The 17,627-nt window shown below is 37.9% G+C and overlaps 1 protein-coding gene across 4 annotated transcripts in view; it reads right to left on the reverse strand.

Moving 5' to 3' along the window:
- Positions 1–17,627, reverse strand: part of LOC127619985 (phosphatase and actin regulator 4A-like) — a 79,831-nt gene that overhangs the window by 35,271 nt on the left and 26,933 nt on the right. For 2 of the 4 annotated variants that reach the window (XM_052093032.1, XM_052093029.1), the window contains exon 1: positions 12,765–13,129. The exons of 1 other annotated variant lie outside the window; for it this stretch is intronic. In XM_052093032.1, the coding sequence (XP_051948992.1) occupies positions 12,765–12,819 (55 nt within the window). In that variant the 5' untranslated portion in view covers positions 12,820–13,129. Of the gene's footprint in view, positions 1–12,764; positions 13,130–17,627 lie in introns of those variants that run through there. One more of the 4 variants, XM_052093031.1, reaches the window with a different exon arrangement.

Raw genomic sequence — 17,627 nt, forward strand, 5'->3', positions numbered from 1 at the left:
TTGGGACACAAGCAGAATAATCGGTTAAGAGCTAATGATTAATCATTGCAATAATTGCCGAATAATCGTTCTAATAATCGTTAGATTAATCGATTATGAAAATAATCGTTAGTTGCAGCCCTATTTCACAGGTAAATAAAATAAGTACATTTTCTTAACTTTTCGAAGCCGGTGTTTCCAGCATGCAAGTTGAATATTAAATGAGCTTGCATGGTTTCACTGTTGGCAAGTATATTTACAACATTTGTATTGTTGATTTTGGTGTTAGATTTGGTAACTTCTTGTTTTGTGAAGTTTGTACTTCATTTTCTACTCAAAATGATCGTGTTTTGAACACCAAGTGTTGAGATCTGCGTGCAAAGCCCTGTATGTTCTTTCTATTACCCCGAGCAACTTTACCGGCATTCTCACTTATCCAATGTGCGCACCTGTTGTGCACATGATGGTTTATGTAAAAACCAGTGTGACATTCCTCTTACAAATGAAAATAAAAATGCTGAAGCATGCAATTCCTACCACACTGCTACACGTGTTCACAGCAAGAGGAAACAGAAACTGACTCCGTTTCTTGAGATAAGATACTTTATTTAATTACCACAACATTTTCGAAACACTGTTGAGCGGAACATTTATTATCCATCAGATAAACCTGTGCAATACACAGCCTGGCCAAATCTGTTTTTTATATAAGCAGATAGTTTAGAGTCAATGATTGGATCATTACTGCAGTGTAAGGTATGGCGGAGGATCAGTGCCTTAACAGATTCCCGAACAAACAAGAACTTACTGTTAAAAACCCCCCCTAATTACTGAAATAGCGCCAACCAGCCTCCACAAGCACAATAAATGTATTGACAAAGAGACAATGAACTATTGACAGAGAACCGCATGTGACATCCGCATGCTCACCACGTGCTTATCATGTGGACAGGAAGGGGGAAACTTTGAACGTAAAAATGTGTGTGTGTGTGTTTTCCAGTTAAACACAGAACTGCATATTGCTAATGAAATACGTGTAATCCCTGTATGTTGTGTATTTCTGAGGTATATCAAACTTGTTAGAACTGTTTCGTTGTGTGTTTTAAACTCTGAGGCCTCATATTTAATAGCCTCAGTGTATATTCCCTTATTAAGTGTACCAAATATACTTTTCTTGGTATCAAATTAAACCTTACAATTTGGCCTAGCTAAATTCGAATATAAGATCTTCGTGAGAATGATATTACGCTATGTTTTGCCATCTTTTGAGTCATTCAGCCCAAAATCTCTTACCGCCATAAACCCAGCCAGAAACATGCAAATGAGCCGTGACGAACAAAGGAATCATTCTCCTGCCCAGAGTAATGGAGGCCTTTACGACCTCCAAAGAAATGTTCAGAGAAGTGCTGACTCTCCCTTCATTCTCTTACTGAGAAAGAGAAATGAACCCTGTTAATCCTATATATATATTCTATATATCCATGTGATAAATATTGACATGTATCTAATGTGCCATCTCACATTTTCCCTTAAATGTGCTTGATCTATGTTTTCTTGCAAACTAATGGGTTAATGTTTCAGACTTTGCATACTATGGTTAACCAAAATCATATGTGTGGCATATTTGGTCTCTATAACTTGGTATTTTGAAGATTGAAATGACTGTGTACATGATATGTCGATAACAACAGCATATTAGTATTACCAGTATGTTTCCTATTTTCTTTCTTGCACATGCAATGGGCAATTTTACAACAAAGAGCAATAAACCAAATTCCCGCCTAGAACTCAAACCCTTCTTATTGGTCGAGCCAATGAGAGGTGGGACCTGTTTCCCGAGGGTATAAAATTGCTGCGCCCACTTCCTCTCATCTCTCTTATCTTACCAACTCTTATCCTCTTCGCTGCTCTTAGCCTCTCTTGCTCTCTGAGCCCTCTGAGCTCTCTCACTCTCTCGCTGAATGATGCCACACTAGAAGGCCCCAAGGACTCCCAAGCATGTGCCAGGCTACGGCCTCGACTGCCCATTCACCAAGATCCTCTGACTCTCACTGGTTCTCTCTCATCAAGACAACATCATCAAAGATCAACTGGAGCCTCAACAAATTGCATCAGGACAGTTTAATTCAAATGGGACATGCAAGTATCAAACTTAGTCTCATTATTTGATACATTAAGTATCCTTAACCCCTTTCTAAAAAGGGCGTGTCAGAACTAATATGATGGTTTGCTCAGGCTGTTGATCTGCTGAACTTCAAACAATGCTATAACTTCTTGCCTTCCTGTATTCTGCTTCAGCCCTCTTTCCCTTGGTAAACTGTATGAATGTATGTATATGTATGTTAGAGTAGTTTAAATGTTTAGTCTAGTTAATAAAGTCTTGTTCATGTCACATGTAAAGTTGTCTGTGTCTCAAGCTCATATCTAAAGTCACTAATCATAGATTTTGACTACTTGCTCTTAATACTTAGTAAGAAAGACATTTCCCTTGCCCCGAAATGTACCTTTCTATTAATTAATTAATTAATAACCAATATTGAGTGTTCACGGGATGAACCGAGTATTTGGTTGTAATGTTAATGTAGCTACATCAAGTTAACCCGATTAACTGATCCAAATATTCATAATTGATTATAACAAGTTATGATTGATTATTAATATTTCATAGAGCTGATTCGCTACCTAATGGTGGAAGAATATAGAGCTGATTCGCTACAGCAGTGATTAATATGTTTCAGCTGGCAACATTCTTTTGACCCTAACTGATGCAGTGTGTAGCTTCTCATTTCTTAAACAACCATGTCGGAAGACATATCCCGTGGTTGTGGAAAAGATATTACTATGTTTCAGAAGGGCAAAGTATTGGCCTGCATCAAGCAAAGAAAACAACTATGGAGATTGCTGAAATCACTGGAAGTGTGTTAAGAACTGTCCAACAGATTGTGAAAACATGGAAGGATAATGGTGAACCACCAGCTTCGCGGAAGAAATCTGGTCAGAAAAGAATCTTAAACGAACATATTCTGAGATCAATAATACGTTTGGTGAAGTCATATCGTAAAAAAATCGAAAGTAGAACTCATGGCTATGTTTAATAGTGAAAGTAAGAGCATTGCACAATGTGACAAGAACTTACAGGATTGGGACTAAACAGCTGAGTGGCCACAAGAAAGCCAATTGTTAGTGAGGTTTAGTCAGGGTAAGAAGGGAAGTGCATGAAGCGATGCACAGTCATGCATAGTGCCCACTGCACAAGCCTCTAGAGGCAGTGTTATGATCTGGGGTTGCTCCAATTGGTCAGGTCTAGGCTCAACAATGCTATGTGGCAATAAAATGAAGTCAAGCTGACTACCTCAATGTACTGAAAGACCGAATGTACTGTTATCCCAATAATGGCATCCCTCCCTGACGGCACAGAAATATTCCAGAATGATAATACCAAGATTCATCAGGTTCAGATTGTGAAAGAGTGGTTCAGGGAACATGAGGAATCATTTTCACTACCACCGAGTCCTGACCTTAACCCCATTGAAAGTCTTTGGGATGTGCTGGTGAAGACTTTACAGAGTGGTTCAACTCTCCCGTCATCATTACAAGATCTCAGCCAAAAATTCAAGCAGCTCTGGATGGAAATAAATGTTGTGACCTTGCATAAGGTTGTCGAAACAATGCCATGATGAATGTGCGCCGTAATTAACTAAAGCTAAAATCGGTCCAATGAAATAATAAAGTACGCAACTTTTTTTTGTTCAGGCAGTGTATGTTGCTTAAATGGGCTGACATCACAAACACAACTCTGTCATCAGTCTAATGAGTCACATATTCAAATAAAATCCAAATAGTGGGGGGAGATTCATGAAATGTACCTGGTTAGTGAAACTCATTTACTAAATTAACTTTATAATTAACTCACCTGTAATTGAAACTGGGAACTACAACTCATCATACAGTTTGCATGCTTTTTGACACCCCAAAACTCCCTGCTGTTAAACCCTAAAGTCATAGTCAAGGGTTACATTATATACTGTTGAGAGTTGTGCTTCAGTTTCAACTTTAATGCAATACCATAACTAGAGCTAACCAGGGCATGTCAAGCCACCAAGCCAGTTTCATGGTATTTCACAATATCACACTGGAATCACAAAGGTGCCACCCTTTCTAGGTGACATGGTAGACAATGAGTTGTGTGGTAGCACAGGTTTGAGCCACAAATCTCTTAGTAAAGGATTCTAATGAAAACCAAAAATAAATATTTGGAAGTACAGCCAAAAAACAGTAGGCCTATACTTGTTACCATGAGACTAGTGAAGTGGTCGACTGATATATCGTCAAAGGCCAAAAAAATTGGCTGACATTTGGTATTTTTACATCTTCGGCACCCGTTTGGCCGATTCGTTGTGGAAGCCGTGAAAGCTCCATGTAAACTGGAAGCAGTCAGGAGACTGCTGCTCTCACTGGATCTGCGTAAAAGAGCAACTTTAAATTCAAAACGATTCAAGTGCGCTATAAGGCACTGGCCGCTGTTAATGTCACATTCACAGTGCACTGCATGTGCAATTAGTTTGACTTGGTCTTTTTCTTAGAAAATGGGATTGTTAATGCACACATAACATTTTGTGTGATATCATATAAATCAGCATTATATCCTGCTCTCTAGATATCAGCATCAGACATTAAAACCCCCATATGAGTCGATCACTAGACTAGTGTGCTAAAATCACTTATTAGCCTAAATTAGTAGCACATAAGTTCATCTGCCTCACAACTAAAAGAATGACAACTTTACAGCTTAAATAATATACATTTATTACTGAAGAACTCATGCAAGTTCTTTAAGTCTTCCAGAATACCTTAAACTACAGACTTCCATTGTAATCACATTAAATCGGTTTCTTCCTTTGAAATCATTCAAAATTATAGTCCAAATTATTTTCTGTGGAAATCAACAGCAAATCCTCCAGTGAAACACTAAAGGCCACCCTGATGTAGCATGACAGTCTCTAACTGCAACAGGGCAGGTTTGTACTTTCAACATGATAACTGACAGCATCACAAAGGGTTGTCAGTAGTGCTGGATCGAAATATTATTGAAATATAAATAAACTATTACCTTGTAAAAGGTAAAGGATGGAATCAGCATGTTACATAAAGTGGAATTTAATTAAGTAATTGAAGTAGTTCGTGAGTAAGTATCACATGGGTAAAACTCACAGTCCTCATGTTGCTTGGAAAAAGGAGGGGCGCAATGACAGAAAGTACCAGTTTGCCACGGTACAACAACCCTGTGTTACAATAGAATAGAAACAAATCAAAGTGAAATAAGACTGGAGGTGTGGGTTAGAGCTACTTTGACTTATAAAAAGCACTCATAGACACTGTTGCATAGTGTAGAGGCCAAACTATACCCAACAACCCAGTGCACTGATCCTCACTGATCCTCACTGCCACACACACACACACACACACACACACACACACACACACTTTGAAGAGCTGTCCCAGAATCAATGAGCTCTTTGTTTCTTGAAATGCAGCAAATTCCTCTTATATCAGTGACAAGCATGAGAATGGGATCAGACTTGACAGCCGAGATCTCGTACAGAGTGGACAGGGTGAAATATGCAGCTGTTAATGCTAGAGGACATTGTGAGAGGAAGTCAAGGACACGGCACAGAGTAAATAAACACAGGGGTCAAGAGTCAAATGGAAAACTGGATGAGCTCATAAATCGGTCAAGCATTATGGAGAACAGCAGAGGACAAGTAAAGAGCCTTTCACATGCTGCTGTTTGACAAAGAACAAACAGAAGATTCACAGCAACACCTTTAAACAACATTGACATGATGAGATGGTGCCGGCCTGAAACTGAGGGGAAAACAGATACTGTTTGTGTGTGTGAGATTCAAACATGAACATGCACTAGTCCTGATGAACAGGAAAAAAAATTAGTGGCTAAATTGAATCCTATTAATAAAACATTTTTGTTACCATCCTCCATTCATTTAATCATAAATTGATTTTTAGAAGTATTTTTCCATTGGTGAAAGTTCTAGCTTTGTTCAGAAAGGAATACTAGCATACTGCACACTTTGAAGTACTGAATACTGGCTACAATAATTTTTTTCTAGTTTGTGAAACAGTATGCATTATGTTCCAGTGTTTCATGTATTCATTATCGTAGGCTGTTACAAAATAGTCTGTTTGAAATAAAACATTTAAAAGTCAAAATATAGCTAGTGCATCACATTTTGTCATTACATGAAGACTCGCTGGCCAACTCAATGGTCAGAAAGCATGTCTCTCTGCTATTCCTTTAAGTTACCGTAATTATCTTCAGTCATTGTGCTTGTCTGACTCTTGTGTTTGAAAAGATGCCATAACAATGTGTTTTAAAATACACTTTGAAAATAGCCACGGCAATAATCAGTTTCTCCTCATTTTGTCTTCGGAACTAATGTTTGGTGGGATCCAAAGTTTATACTGACGATTTCTCTCGACTTTGCTAGAGCGGAGCACTTCTAATACTCCAATAGGTTGCCGCATAACCGCGTCAAAGCTCATTACCATAATGTTGGCTGCACTTGATCTTTCCTCTGACGCCCACACCGCCCAAGACTCGCCGTGCTGCTTCTCGCCACAGAGAGACGGTGGCTGCCATAGAAAATGAATGACTTCAGGTCGATCTGATGCTCTCGACGCCTCTGGTCTGAACGCACCATAAGTTTTGATGTACTCTACGATTGAATAACAACAATAAAATGACTGGCCATGAATATTAGGGCCCTAAGATTTCCACGTTGAGGAAAACATGGACGGAATTACAGAATCCATTGATTAAAACGGAATTACCTATAAAACACGGAACGTCACAGAATCTGACATATTTGGGATGAAATTAATGTATAAATGCATAATTAAAATTAAAATCTTGATATGTCCTAGCGTGATGATTAAAACAGAGATTTCATTAAACAAAAAGCCTATATGGTCTGCATAAACTTCAACAGAAAGTGGTTGTAAGAAGCCACTGCTTGTTACACATTAACATTACGTGCACTCTATGTGTGTATTAATGATGAAGATTTGAGCCTTTTGCAGTTTAATAAACACACTAGCCCATTTAGCAAACTGTTCCGGAGGTGAGAAGTGAAATCGTCAAAAACATCCGGTTTTCTGCCAAAAAGCCAAAATAAAAGCTCAATTTAACTAGACGAGTGAAATACTTTACTTCTAGTAAAATGTAATATTCAATGTAGTTGTAGTAGTAGTAATAATAATTATAATAATTACATTATATTTAAGCAATATCTTAAGAGTTTCATCACTGATTTCATTAATACTATGATGCTCTACTGTGTAGCACTGTATTTGACAAAAATTATAATAATAATAACAGAAAATATAAAAAAAACTCACATTTTGTGTTTGGATTGTGCTGTGAAGATCAGTATAGACACTTCATTTGATAAAAAAAAATAATGCAATGGTATGTTAAAAAGTTATTGATCTGTTTTCATTTAAAAATTACAATTTAAAATTCTATTAATTGCTTTGATAAGACTTTGTTTTTTAAAAATAAAACTGTCATTAAACTTTAAAACCCAGAATTCAGAAAAAAAATATATGGAAAAAAATGGAATTCGGATTTCTCTTTTTCTCTATGTTTTGGCCTTCTGTCCACTCTGAGACAGTGTTTTTTTTTATCAAAAACTGAGCTTTTCGAAAATGCTCTCCAAAGTGGATAGATTTGAAAACGCAATCTTGGCGTTGTAGTGTGGACAGGGGTTGACGCAGATATGACGCATTTGTTGTCATGTAACGCAGTAATGCGAGCCATTCAAACCCAAAACCGATAATTTGTTACGGTTTATTTGCTTGTGGCTTCTATCCTTCAGGCAGAGACTCGGGCAGTCTCAAGCGACAGTGTGCGTGCACATACACAATGTGTCCGTGTGAGTGAGAGCAGATGAGAGCAAAGCTGATGTCGCTCTGTATGGATTATTTCAACATCTCTACACCTTGTTACATTGTTTTGGGTCTGGTTTTAATTCAAGATAATCTGCTGTAAGTAACGACATGCCATTTTCGGTTTGTTTCATGAGACAATAAATGAAAACGTGACAACAACATATATGTAACCACCTTTCCATTTACCGTCAGGCAAGAATCCGTCTAAACATGCAGGCGGAAAATTACTTACACAAATAAAGACATAGAAACAATTCTAAATGTAATAATAATAATAATGATGATAATAATCACTGAAATATAAATCATGGTTCGAGTTGAACATGTTTTTGTATTATTTTATATAGTTTATATTATTGTGGGCTGCAGAGTTGCGTTCACAATAAACTGTTCAGTGGAAATAAAGTGAACTGAACTCAAAGCACCTCCTGAACTGAGATGGTCATTTGCAGCACTAAAATAAAATAAATAAAAATAAAAATCAGAAGGCAGAAACAAAAGCGTGTGATCTTTAGATGTGCATGTTCCACGAGACTGCACGACTCTGTATCAGCGCAACATATATGCCCATATACGGCTTTTCTGTCATCTGTACTTAACAATATAACTAAGAGTGTTTCTTCAAGCGTGTGTCTGTGTGTCACGGGGCAAATTATTTGTAATATTAATTTGATAATAATAATAATAGTATAATAATGATCATAATAATTTAATAGATTAATGGGAAAACAAGCCAAAAATCGTCATGACATGGTCAAAGGCATCAGCTATTGGCGATCACTAGATCATTGATCACGAGATCATCATCTGTTTGCTCAACCCATGTGCATTTCTCTCTAGAAATTAACACAATGTTCAGACAGTCTCTTGCTGGTTTTTCTGACACATTCAGGATCATTACTGCTTTTCCCGGTGTCACTGCGGCTCGCTTCGTGCGTGCGCTTGTAAAAATGATATTTTAAAGACTCATTATTACGGTTTAGTTTTTCTCTGTAATGTAGAACAGTGTTAGCAATGATACTGATAACATTCTTCTCAGCCCTGGATCTCAAACCATTTTCTGATGCTAGTGTTTTTCCTTGATGCCTAAATACAGCCAAATCACCAGCACTTTTAAATTTGGGCACATCTAGTATGTTACATGCTTATCTCTGACATTGACGAGATTAACCCCTTAGGTATCGAAATTTGGTACCGAACGACAAGACATTTTTCAATACTCGACTGCTTAGAGGCAATTGGGTCGGTGCCCAAAATGTATCGAACTCGACACCCAGCCCTAATCGTGACACATATTTTTTGATTCACTAATCACAACATCACGAGCCATCATGTTATAATCTAGCTGCAGCAAGCCTGTGTGTCACCATAGAGCATACATAAGCTAGAATGCAGTTTCAATCTTAGATCGGGTCACTTCACGCGACTCATAGAAGCAGCGCTGACCGCACAGAGAAATGCCAGTATCGGAGTTTATACTCATTAACATGACCTGATTATTTTAACTTTAATAAAGAATGCAGAATAATGCTCTGACATGCAAGTTTTGCTTCAGTGGAACGGCAGCTCCAGCTCCGCTTTATTTCACAAAGTGTGTTTCTGTATTTACTTTGCAATCTACATCATCTTAAACCATTTGGAAAGTTGAGTGCATCTGAACTGTGAGCTGTGTGATGATCTCAATCAGGTGCAAGGTGGTTGGTGCTCCTCTCGCGCACCATCATTAGAGTTTAATGTGATCTCACGTTGCATTAAATGAGATTTGACAACTAAAATTTTTGTCTACAATTTCTATTGTTGTCGTTGCCGATAACATTGACTAATCCTTTCAGCTCTACTTATTACTTAATGAAACATTAACAGAATGTGGGAAATTGCACATCATTACTTGTAGCTCAGAATTGCGATTAAATTAAGCTCAATAACAACATAACATGGTTCATAGATCTTGAAATAGTTCTCACAGAGTGACTCCAGATGGCTAAAAAGACTAGTTTGTGAGTGAAGCAAATACTCATTGTATTTTACGAGTTGAGATTTTCTAACGTTATGACTCATGACTATTCGGTCTGTATTATGTTCCCTATTCCCATTTTGATTGTTGTGTTCACATTTCATAAGTTATACAGTGGAACTATTACAGATGAGCGCTGTAACAAGCGTTTGAGATAAGACGTGCATAAGCTGCACACACAGTCTGACTGCTAGCATAAATATTACACCATGCATACAGAGATTATGGTTTGTATTGTGTGTTTTGTTATTTAATATTTGTTACATGCAGTTTATAGCCACATTTTGATTGGATGCATTATCACAGCTGTTTGAAGTTCATTATTCTCTCTGTTAGCGAGTCATCAGGATTACCGTAAACACTCATATAAATTGGCACCATATAATTAATGCAAGTGTATATTTTCATCTATTTCTCATTCAAATCAGCATTTAATCTGTAATCTAGGCAGGGTTGGGGAGTAACTAAATACATACGGGATTAAAATACAAAACATACTGAAGAGAATACTTTGTTTTACTTTGTTAATTTTATTGTCATTTGTTTCATTTAATATTTAGTCCTTTCAGATGGAAAATATTTTTACATATAAATATTCGGTTATCGGTATATGCCCATATATTCCATATTGGTGCATCCCTAGATGAGGAAAATTCCATTTTAGTGTGGGCGAGCAACTTTTGGAAAATGCTTCAAAACTGCAGTGTGGACAGAGTGCGTTTCGAAAATGAAAACAGTTTTCAAATGAATCTGGATTAATGTGGACGTAGACTTATGCCCGTTTCACACATACTCTGTGTGCAGTGCGTATGCGGTACGTATGCAGCACGCGCTATAGTGCTTTCACATATGCTGCGTTTGCAGTGCACTACTGATCTGCAGTTTCTGTGTGCCACAAAATCAAAAATGTGTAAGTAATTTTGATTTTAAATCCAAACGTTAACTTTGAGATTGTTTAATGCATTGAAACAGTATGAAAATGTATTTTAATGTAGTTCGAGTTGAAGAAAATCTATCACGCTATATCTGTTGCTAAGAAGGAGAAGAATGAGATGCATTTGGGTTCACGCTGTCTTTTTTAGGGTAAAAAAAAAATCATATATGATGGCATTTTGCAACTTTTGGGACTATAATCATACTTTTTTGTTTTTCTTGACCCTGTAATTTAGTAACTGTAGAACACATTAACTGAAATTATGCGTATATGATGAAATGATTACAGTTTCTTGTCAATCTATGTCTATTTTAATGTGAACAATGCACTGCCACTTTAATTCAGTGCGGTGCAGCACAGCAAAAATAGACTCGGTCCGTAAACCATCGCTGGACCGCTGTATACGCACCGCAACTGGAACGGATCGACGGACTGCATCCGCGTGCAGTTTGAAAGCTCTAACCTGTTAACATGGGTACAGAAAACGGAGTATGTGTGAAACGGGCGTTAGAATGTCAGTCCACTCGGCAGCCATCTTTGAAAAGCTCTCGGGCAGGCTGAGCAACTATTTTTCTATGTAATCAAGCAGCATACAAGTGCAGCTCCTATCTACCTGAATGTTGAAAGACAGAAATCTCCAAAATGGTTGGTCAACACTACAATCAATGAACATGTTTCAAATCAGCAGTTAAACCTGACAACACTGGTATCATAAATTGTGCTTCTTTACCTCAGATTACACTAAAAAATGAAAATGTTCCCGCTTGTATAACTAATTCGAATGCACATTCTCAAGTTGATTAACAGGCAATGTCTGTATCTAAAAGGTCATTGGCTCTTTTACCTGTAAGGTGGGGCTTCCTTTTCTACATCCGTTGACTGTTGGGCATTGGAATTTCTCCCATTCATTTGATTAGAACTGGCCTATCTCTGCTAGTCTCTGGACACACCTACTAACTCTTGATCATTCCTTTTTTCCAAATTTTAGAATAATAGTCATCATCAAAACCATTAAATAACACAAATGGAAGTATTGGCATTATGCAGTGACAAAAATGCTAAAACAAATCAAAACCATCTTATATTTCAGCTTCTTCAAAGTTGCACCCTTTAGTTTCCAGCTCTGCACACTATACTCATTCTCTCAAGCAACTTCATGTGGTGCATCCTGAGATGCTTTCAAACAGTATTGGACACTTGTTGACTAATGTTCCTTCACCTTGGGCTCAAACTAATCAATTTCATTCAACTTTTTTAATTACAACATTAGTTTTGTAAAGCAGTTCTTACATTTGAACTAATTTGATGCATTGAAGCATAAACCTTCAGTCCTGAAGATCATGAGAAACACATTTGGTCAACTGTGTCCAAACCTTTGACTGCTACTGTGTAAGATGAGAGAATAGGGCACAATTTAACCTCCTACAGAGTTGCAGTCAGTTACAGTGGAGCACACTCTCAAATCATCTCACGCCGTCTAATCCCATCAGGACAGGAGAGAAAGTGAGCGATAGGAAGTGTGCTTAACAGAAACAAGAGAATGTCCGATTTCACAATCACCACATTCCATCAGCATATGTTCACCTACACCTGCCATAATCCAGATTAGTACACCGAGTATCTGTATGCACAATAAAACCGTTCCTTTCAGCGTAACACACTTTACAAGCAAAACAGGTCTGGTATGCCTTCTGAATCAATCAACCATTTTCATTTTTTCTTGTTTTAACTACAAACTTGCTTACCTCTTTCATAAAAAAACGTATGCCACAACACCAATTTAACTCTATGAGAATGTAACAAAAAAAACTATGCAAACTTTTGTCTTCACACTCTCAACTCCTCGTTCACAAATGTCTTGCAATTCACCTGTTATGTAGGCAAGGTTCGGATTTAAGGTCTGAGTGCTCACTTCTTGTCCCATACTCCTGCCCTGTACCCCTGCGTCCCAACTGCCCCGTCCCGGGGCCCACGGCAGGGAGGGCAAACACAGTTCCACTATTCCACCACGCAGGTACTCGCGCTCTGTAACTCTAGATGGCTGAGCTCGCAATAATCAGTTTGTGGATCTTTTTGTCCCTCCTTCTTTCTTCTACTCTGTTTTGGTTGCTCACTCCTCCTCTCTCAGGCAACAAGTCAGAAAGGTTCCTCCCTCTCAGCAGCCTTGACTTCATAAATAAGATAGGCTGCACGTTTGAAGTATGTCAGCTGGTCGGGATGCCAGTCATTCCCTGCCGTAGACATTTCAGAGACAAAGTTCACAGGACATGGCTCCAGAGGGAGCGAGTGTGTGTGTGTATGTCCTTGCATACAGTAGATATACTATACTCTACTCTGGGGTCCTGACCTCTGTTGCAACACCTTCATTTCCCATAATGCATTAAACAGTGCAGTGTAACCTGAGAGCAGATGCAATATTAGCTGCAGTGAGGTGGAGCTCTCAGCTGCCAGGAAGTGACATCATTAAGGATTCAAATTACAAGGAGAGAGACAAATAGTGAGGTGTTGACATAGGTTTGCGTGGCTCGGATTATTTATGTGTGTGTGGGAGTAAAATGAAGAACATGTTCACAGTATAAACTACACAGCTGCTAGGCATAACCGAAATAGGAGAGAAAATTCCAGGAAATTATGTTAATTACTAAGGCAGTGCAATACAGTTGCAGCAATATGGATGGTGTAGCATACATTTTTTTATTTTACTACTGTCTTCTCACCAACTTGCTCATATTCTCACATTTAATGAGAACACGCAAACCTATAATTTGGTTTTTGACCATAAAAAAAGGCTGCCGGGTCTTTGCCATGCGGTTACTAAGAAGTTCTGAGTGGTTTTTAGCTCATTGCTATGTGGTTGGTAGGGTTTTCTGGGTGGTTACTAGGCCACTGCAAGATGGTTGCTCACTGGCCAAACTGCAAGAACCCATCCCCAAGCCTCTTTGATATTCTGGTTAGAGGTTGATCGGTTTTGCTGATTAAACATGGTGAACAGCTACTTTTGGAACTATCTTTTATGAGCAAAGAATGCTGATAGTTTGCCTTTTTTTTATTCTCCCCATAGGTGACTTTGGAGAACGACCGCAACGTCTGGAGGTGAAATATTAACAACCGCTGACACCTAGTGGGAGTTTGCGGTTTCTAAATCTGTCATCATTGAAAATGAGCTTGTTTACATAGACACCAGAAAGCCATTTATTGAAAGAAAGCAACTTAACATGCAAGAGAGCGTATGCGTTCACATTCACCATGTTAACCGTTTACTCATTAAACTCAAATACATGAGGCTGGGTCTGTAAAATGCTTTGTTCATAGCAAAGGGGATACAATGTAACTTCCCAGTGATACTGTTGTAAATGTTCCACAGTTTTTGCTGTGTTTGTTTCTTTAACTTTACATTGTGCCTACAGCCCCATTACACTGCAATAGTGGGGTTTCCCTCTTACATCACTCTGGGATTCCCCCAGCGCACTTGATGTGATGGATAGTAGTCGATATTCTTAATTGTGTTGTCTACCCGATTTTGCATACATGTGTGCGATATTCCCTTTACCGCTGTACTCCCCAGAAATGTGTACTGCTTGCAATTTTGACTTAAATATATGTAGCACCATGGTACTCAACAGGTGTCCTGCCCTCTACCAACTTTGTGTGGCCCGTGTGATGTTGGCATCATCTAAACTATTATACATAAATTTCAGGGGTCAATTTACTAGGACAACTTGCCTCGTTAATATATAAAAATGGTCCCTGGGCTTTGCACAGTTGAGTACCCCTGATGTAGTACATTCTATAATGTCAGTTTAGTTATCCGGTCTTTTCAATGCACATGCGCACTCTACTAAAACCAATAATAATAACTGTGCAATGCCTTTACATGACCGCATTCTCTACATTCTCCAGGAGCATCCTAAGTGTGTTAAACCGCTTTCTCTTAATCCCTTAAATAGCATAAGGAAAACATATATGGTGATTGCATGTCGTTTCAGAACGCCACTTTCTGCAAAAGCTCTGGCATAAATAGTTTTCTTAAGGGCGTGTAAACAGGGTCAGTGTTCGTCCATATTTATATCTTCAATAAAATGCGCAATTTCATTAATTTGAAGTGCGTGCATGTATGAACAGAAAAAGAATGGTTCGCTGTCAGCACAAAAATCACTCCAACGTCATATCTGGTAAATAAAACTCAAAAATGTAGGCTATATGGTTAAAGTTAATAATAAACTCCCCTTCTTCTGGTGAATATCCAGGCTATAAATAGAAACATTTCATTTGGAGAATGCTTTGATGCAGTGTATAGTAAAAGATCCAAGTGACTGTTTAAGGACTAATGCATGATTTTTATTACGAGATGATGTTATTAAAAAAGACACAAGTATGGATATTATTGAACGATGATTTGCATAACCATTCTTGATTAAGTTCATGTTCAAGTTAATAAAGTGTCCCTTAAGGGAAAAAATTTCATAATAATGTTGTATCAATACTGGATTACCGGACATTTATGACCAGTGATCGCTGATAAACTCCTGTTGATGAATTACTGCACATACAGTATTTATTCCATGGCAATATTAACTTTATAGTGTTAATATTGTAATACATTGTAAATGACTGTAAGAGTGCATGTTTCATTTTCCTTATTTGTTTATGGGAGCAGGTGGAAGAACAGACATTTGCAAATAAGAGCCCATAGTGTTATTCAGGATTCTTTATAGTTAAAAGTCCCACATTATGCATGGTTATTAATTGAAATTTGTCTGTAAAATAAACAGCATGTGAGATTTCACTTAATTTCGACTTGTTTAGCCTCTAAATTTGTCCTCTTCAGTAAGGAAAGACTATGATTATTATTTTTTAAACTATCGGACAGTTAATCTGTCATCAGTTTTTCCCTGATGACACTGGTTTACTGGTATCTGCAAAATCTCTGTCCACTAGATATGGCTTGGGTGCCAGCTTCAATGTCAGTCTATAGGATTATTATTGCATGTTTTATTGTCCACCAGCCAAAAATAGTGTAATTGCTTAAGAAAATAAACATCCACAAGATTTGAGGTCTCGTTCATGTCTGTAATGCAAACAATGTGGAACTAGTTATGCTCCAAATTTTAATATTCAGGTTTGTTCAAGGAGAAACTATTTGCTTGTGTATATTAGTGGACACTGAGATAAAATAACAGGTTAGCCAAAAGGAGTGACATATGGACCAATAAGATTCATTCTGATTTTAACTGATGTAGATCCCTCTGGATATGTGAAACCTTGAGGAAGGAGTCTTGCAGACAGTACATGATGTGGCTCATGTTAACAGCATGTGGGGGTGGAGGGTCAGGGATAGGGGAGAGCTGGATCTCTGAGAGAGAGAGACGGGAGGACAGAAAAGGCAAAGCTGGCTGAGTTCAGTGCCAGTCATTGCTTTCAACAAACACTCTCACACACACTACCAGAGCAGTGCTGGGATAAACCCACTCAAACTGTCACGAGACGAAACCCAGACTAGAGGTTGAATGAACCACGAAAGATAAAACTAGTTAATTAAAGAGGAAACAAAGCTTTTGTTGGACATTAAATGTTTTAAATTTAAAAGATTTGGCAAGTATGCCACTATAAAAATACAAAGAGTAAAAAACATCTTCAACAGTTTGCACTTTATATAAACACAGCAGACAGCTATATTCTGTCAGAGAAGTGTGTTATGAGCCAGTTGTGCTGCACTTAAACACTTTAGTTAAATACAGCGTACAGCAACAGCACTTTCCCATGATCAGTTAAACAGAATTGTTTTAAAAAGTGGAGAAAGTTTATTAGCAATAGAGCAAAAGTATAAAATCTACAGCTTTTCATAATTTTCTGAAGGTACACACACACCACCAACGGCCATCGTCAATTTCTGAAGTGGCACGAAGCGCAACTCGCATAGTTTTCCATTAAATTTACTCTAGCCATCACTGGATGATATATTGTGATATGTATCTTTGATGTAGCCTACACAATGTATTTTCAGTTACAAGTATGTAGTTTTGTGTTTTGACAGATTGAATAAAAGACCAATTAAAGGCAACATAGATAGAAATTGCATAATAAACGTTGTCATTTCTAATCACTCAGTTTGCGCAGTTACACCAGTTTCATACACTAACCTGCAAACTCATCAACGTCAATTTGTCCATTCTTGAAGAAGCCCAAAAACCTTTGTAAATTTGGACTACCATCTGCTGCACTATATCAGCTCGCGCTGTGTCTGTGTGATACCTTTGCCTTTCCTACCCACGACGGGCTTCAGTAAATGCTATATCACCCTCTTGTGGTCTCTCAATGCAATTACGCCAGACTGTTAAACAGAAAGCCAACTGAGTGAATTTAAATGTCGGCTAATTTTGATAAATCAAAGCCTTAAAAATATATCTAAAAAATAACTTAAATCAATCAATAACCCGTTAACACATTTACCATTAATACAGCATAAACACTGGTGTTAAAGGCAGAACCTTTGTAATGAGTCCGCCTGGAGTCATTACACTGACGCACACTTCAAGGGGAACATACAAGCTTAGCATTATGTGGCGGTCCAATAGACATTGTATGGACAGTACTGTCGTAACATGCTAGTTGACCATTATGCTCTCTCCTATGACAGAGCTGCATAGGTTGTCATCTAAGTAAATAAAAGAATCTCTAACAGCAAAAGGGAACACAAAATCTAAGACGTTTTAAAATTCATGTTCATTTTTC

Source organism: Xyrauchen texanus, chromosome 26 (assembly GCF_025860055.1).
Source record: "Xyrauchen texanus isolate HMW12.3.18 chromosome 26, RBS_HiC_50CHRs, whole genome shotgun sequence".
Taxonomy (NCBI): Eukaryota; Metazoa; Chordata; class Actinopteri; order Cypriniformes; family Catostomidae; genus Xyrauchen; species Xyrauchen texanus.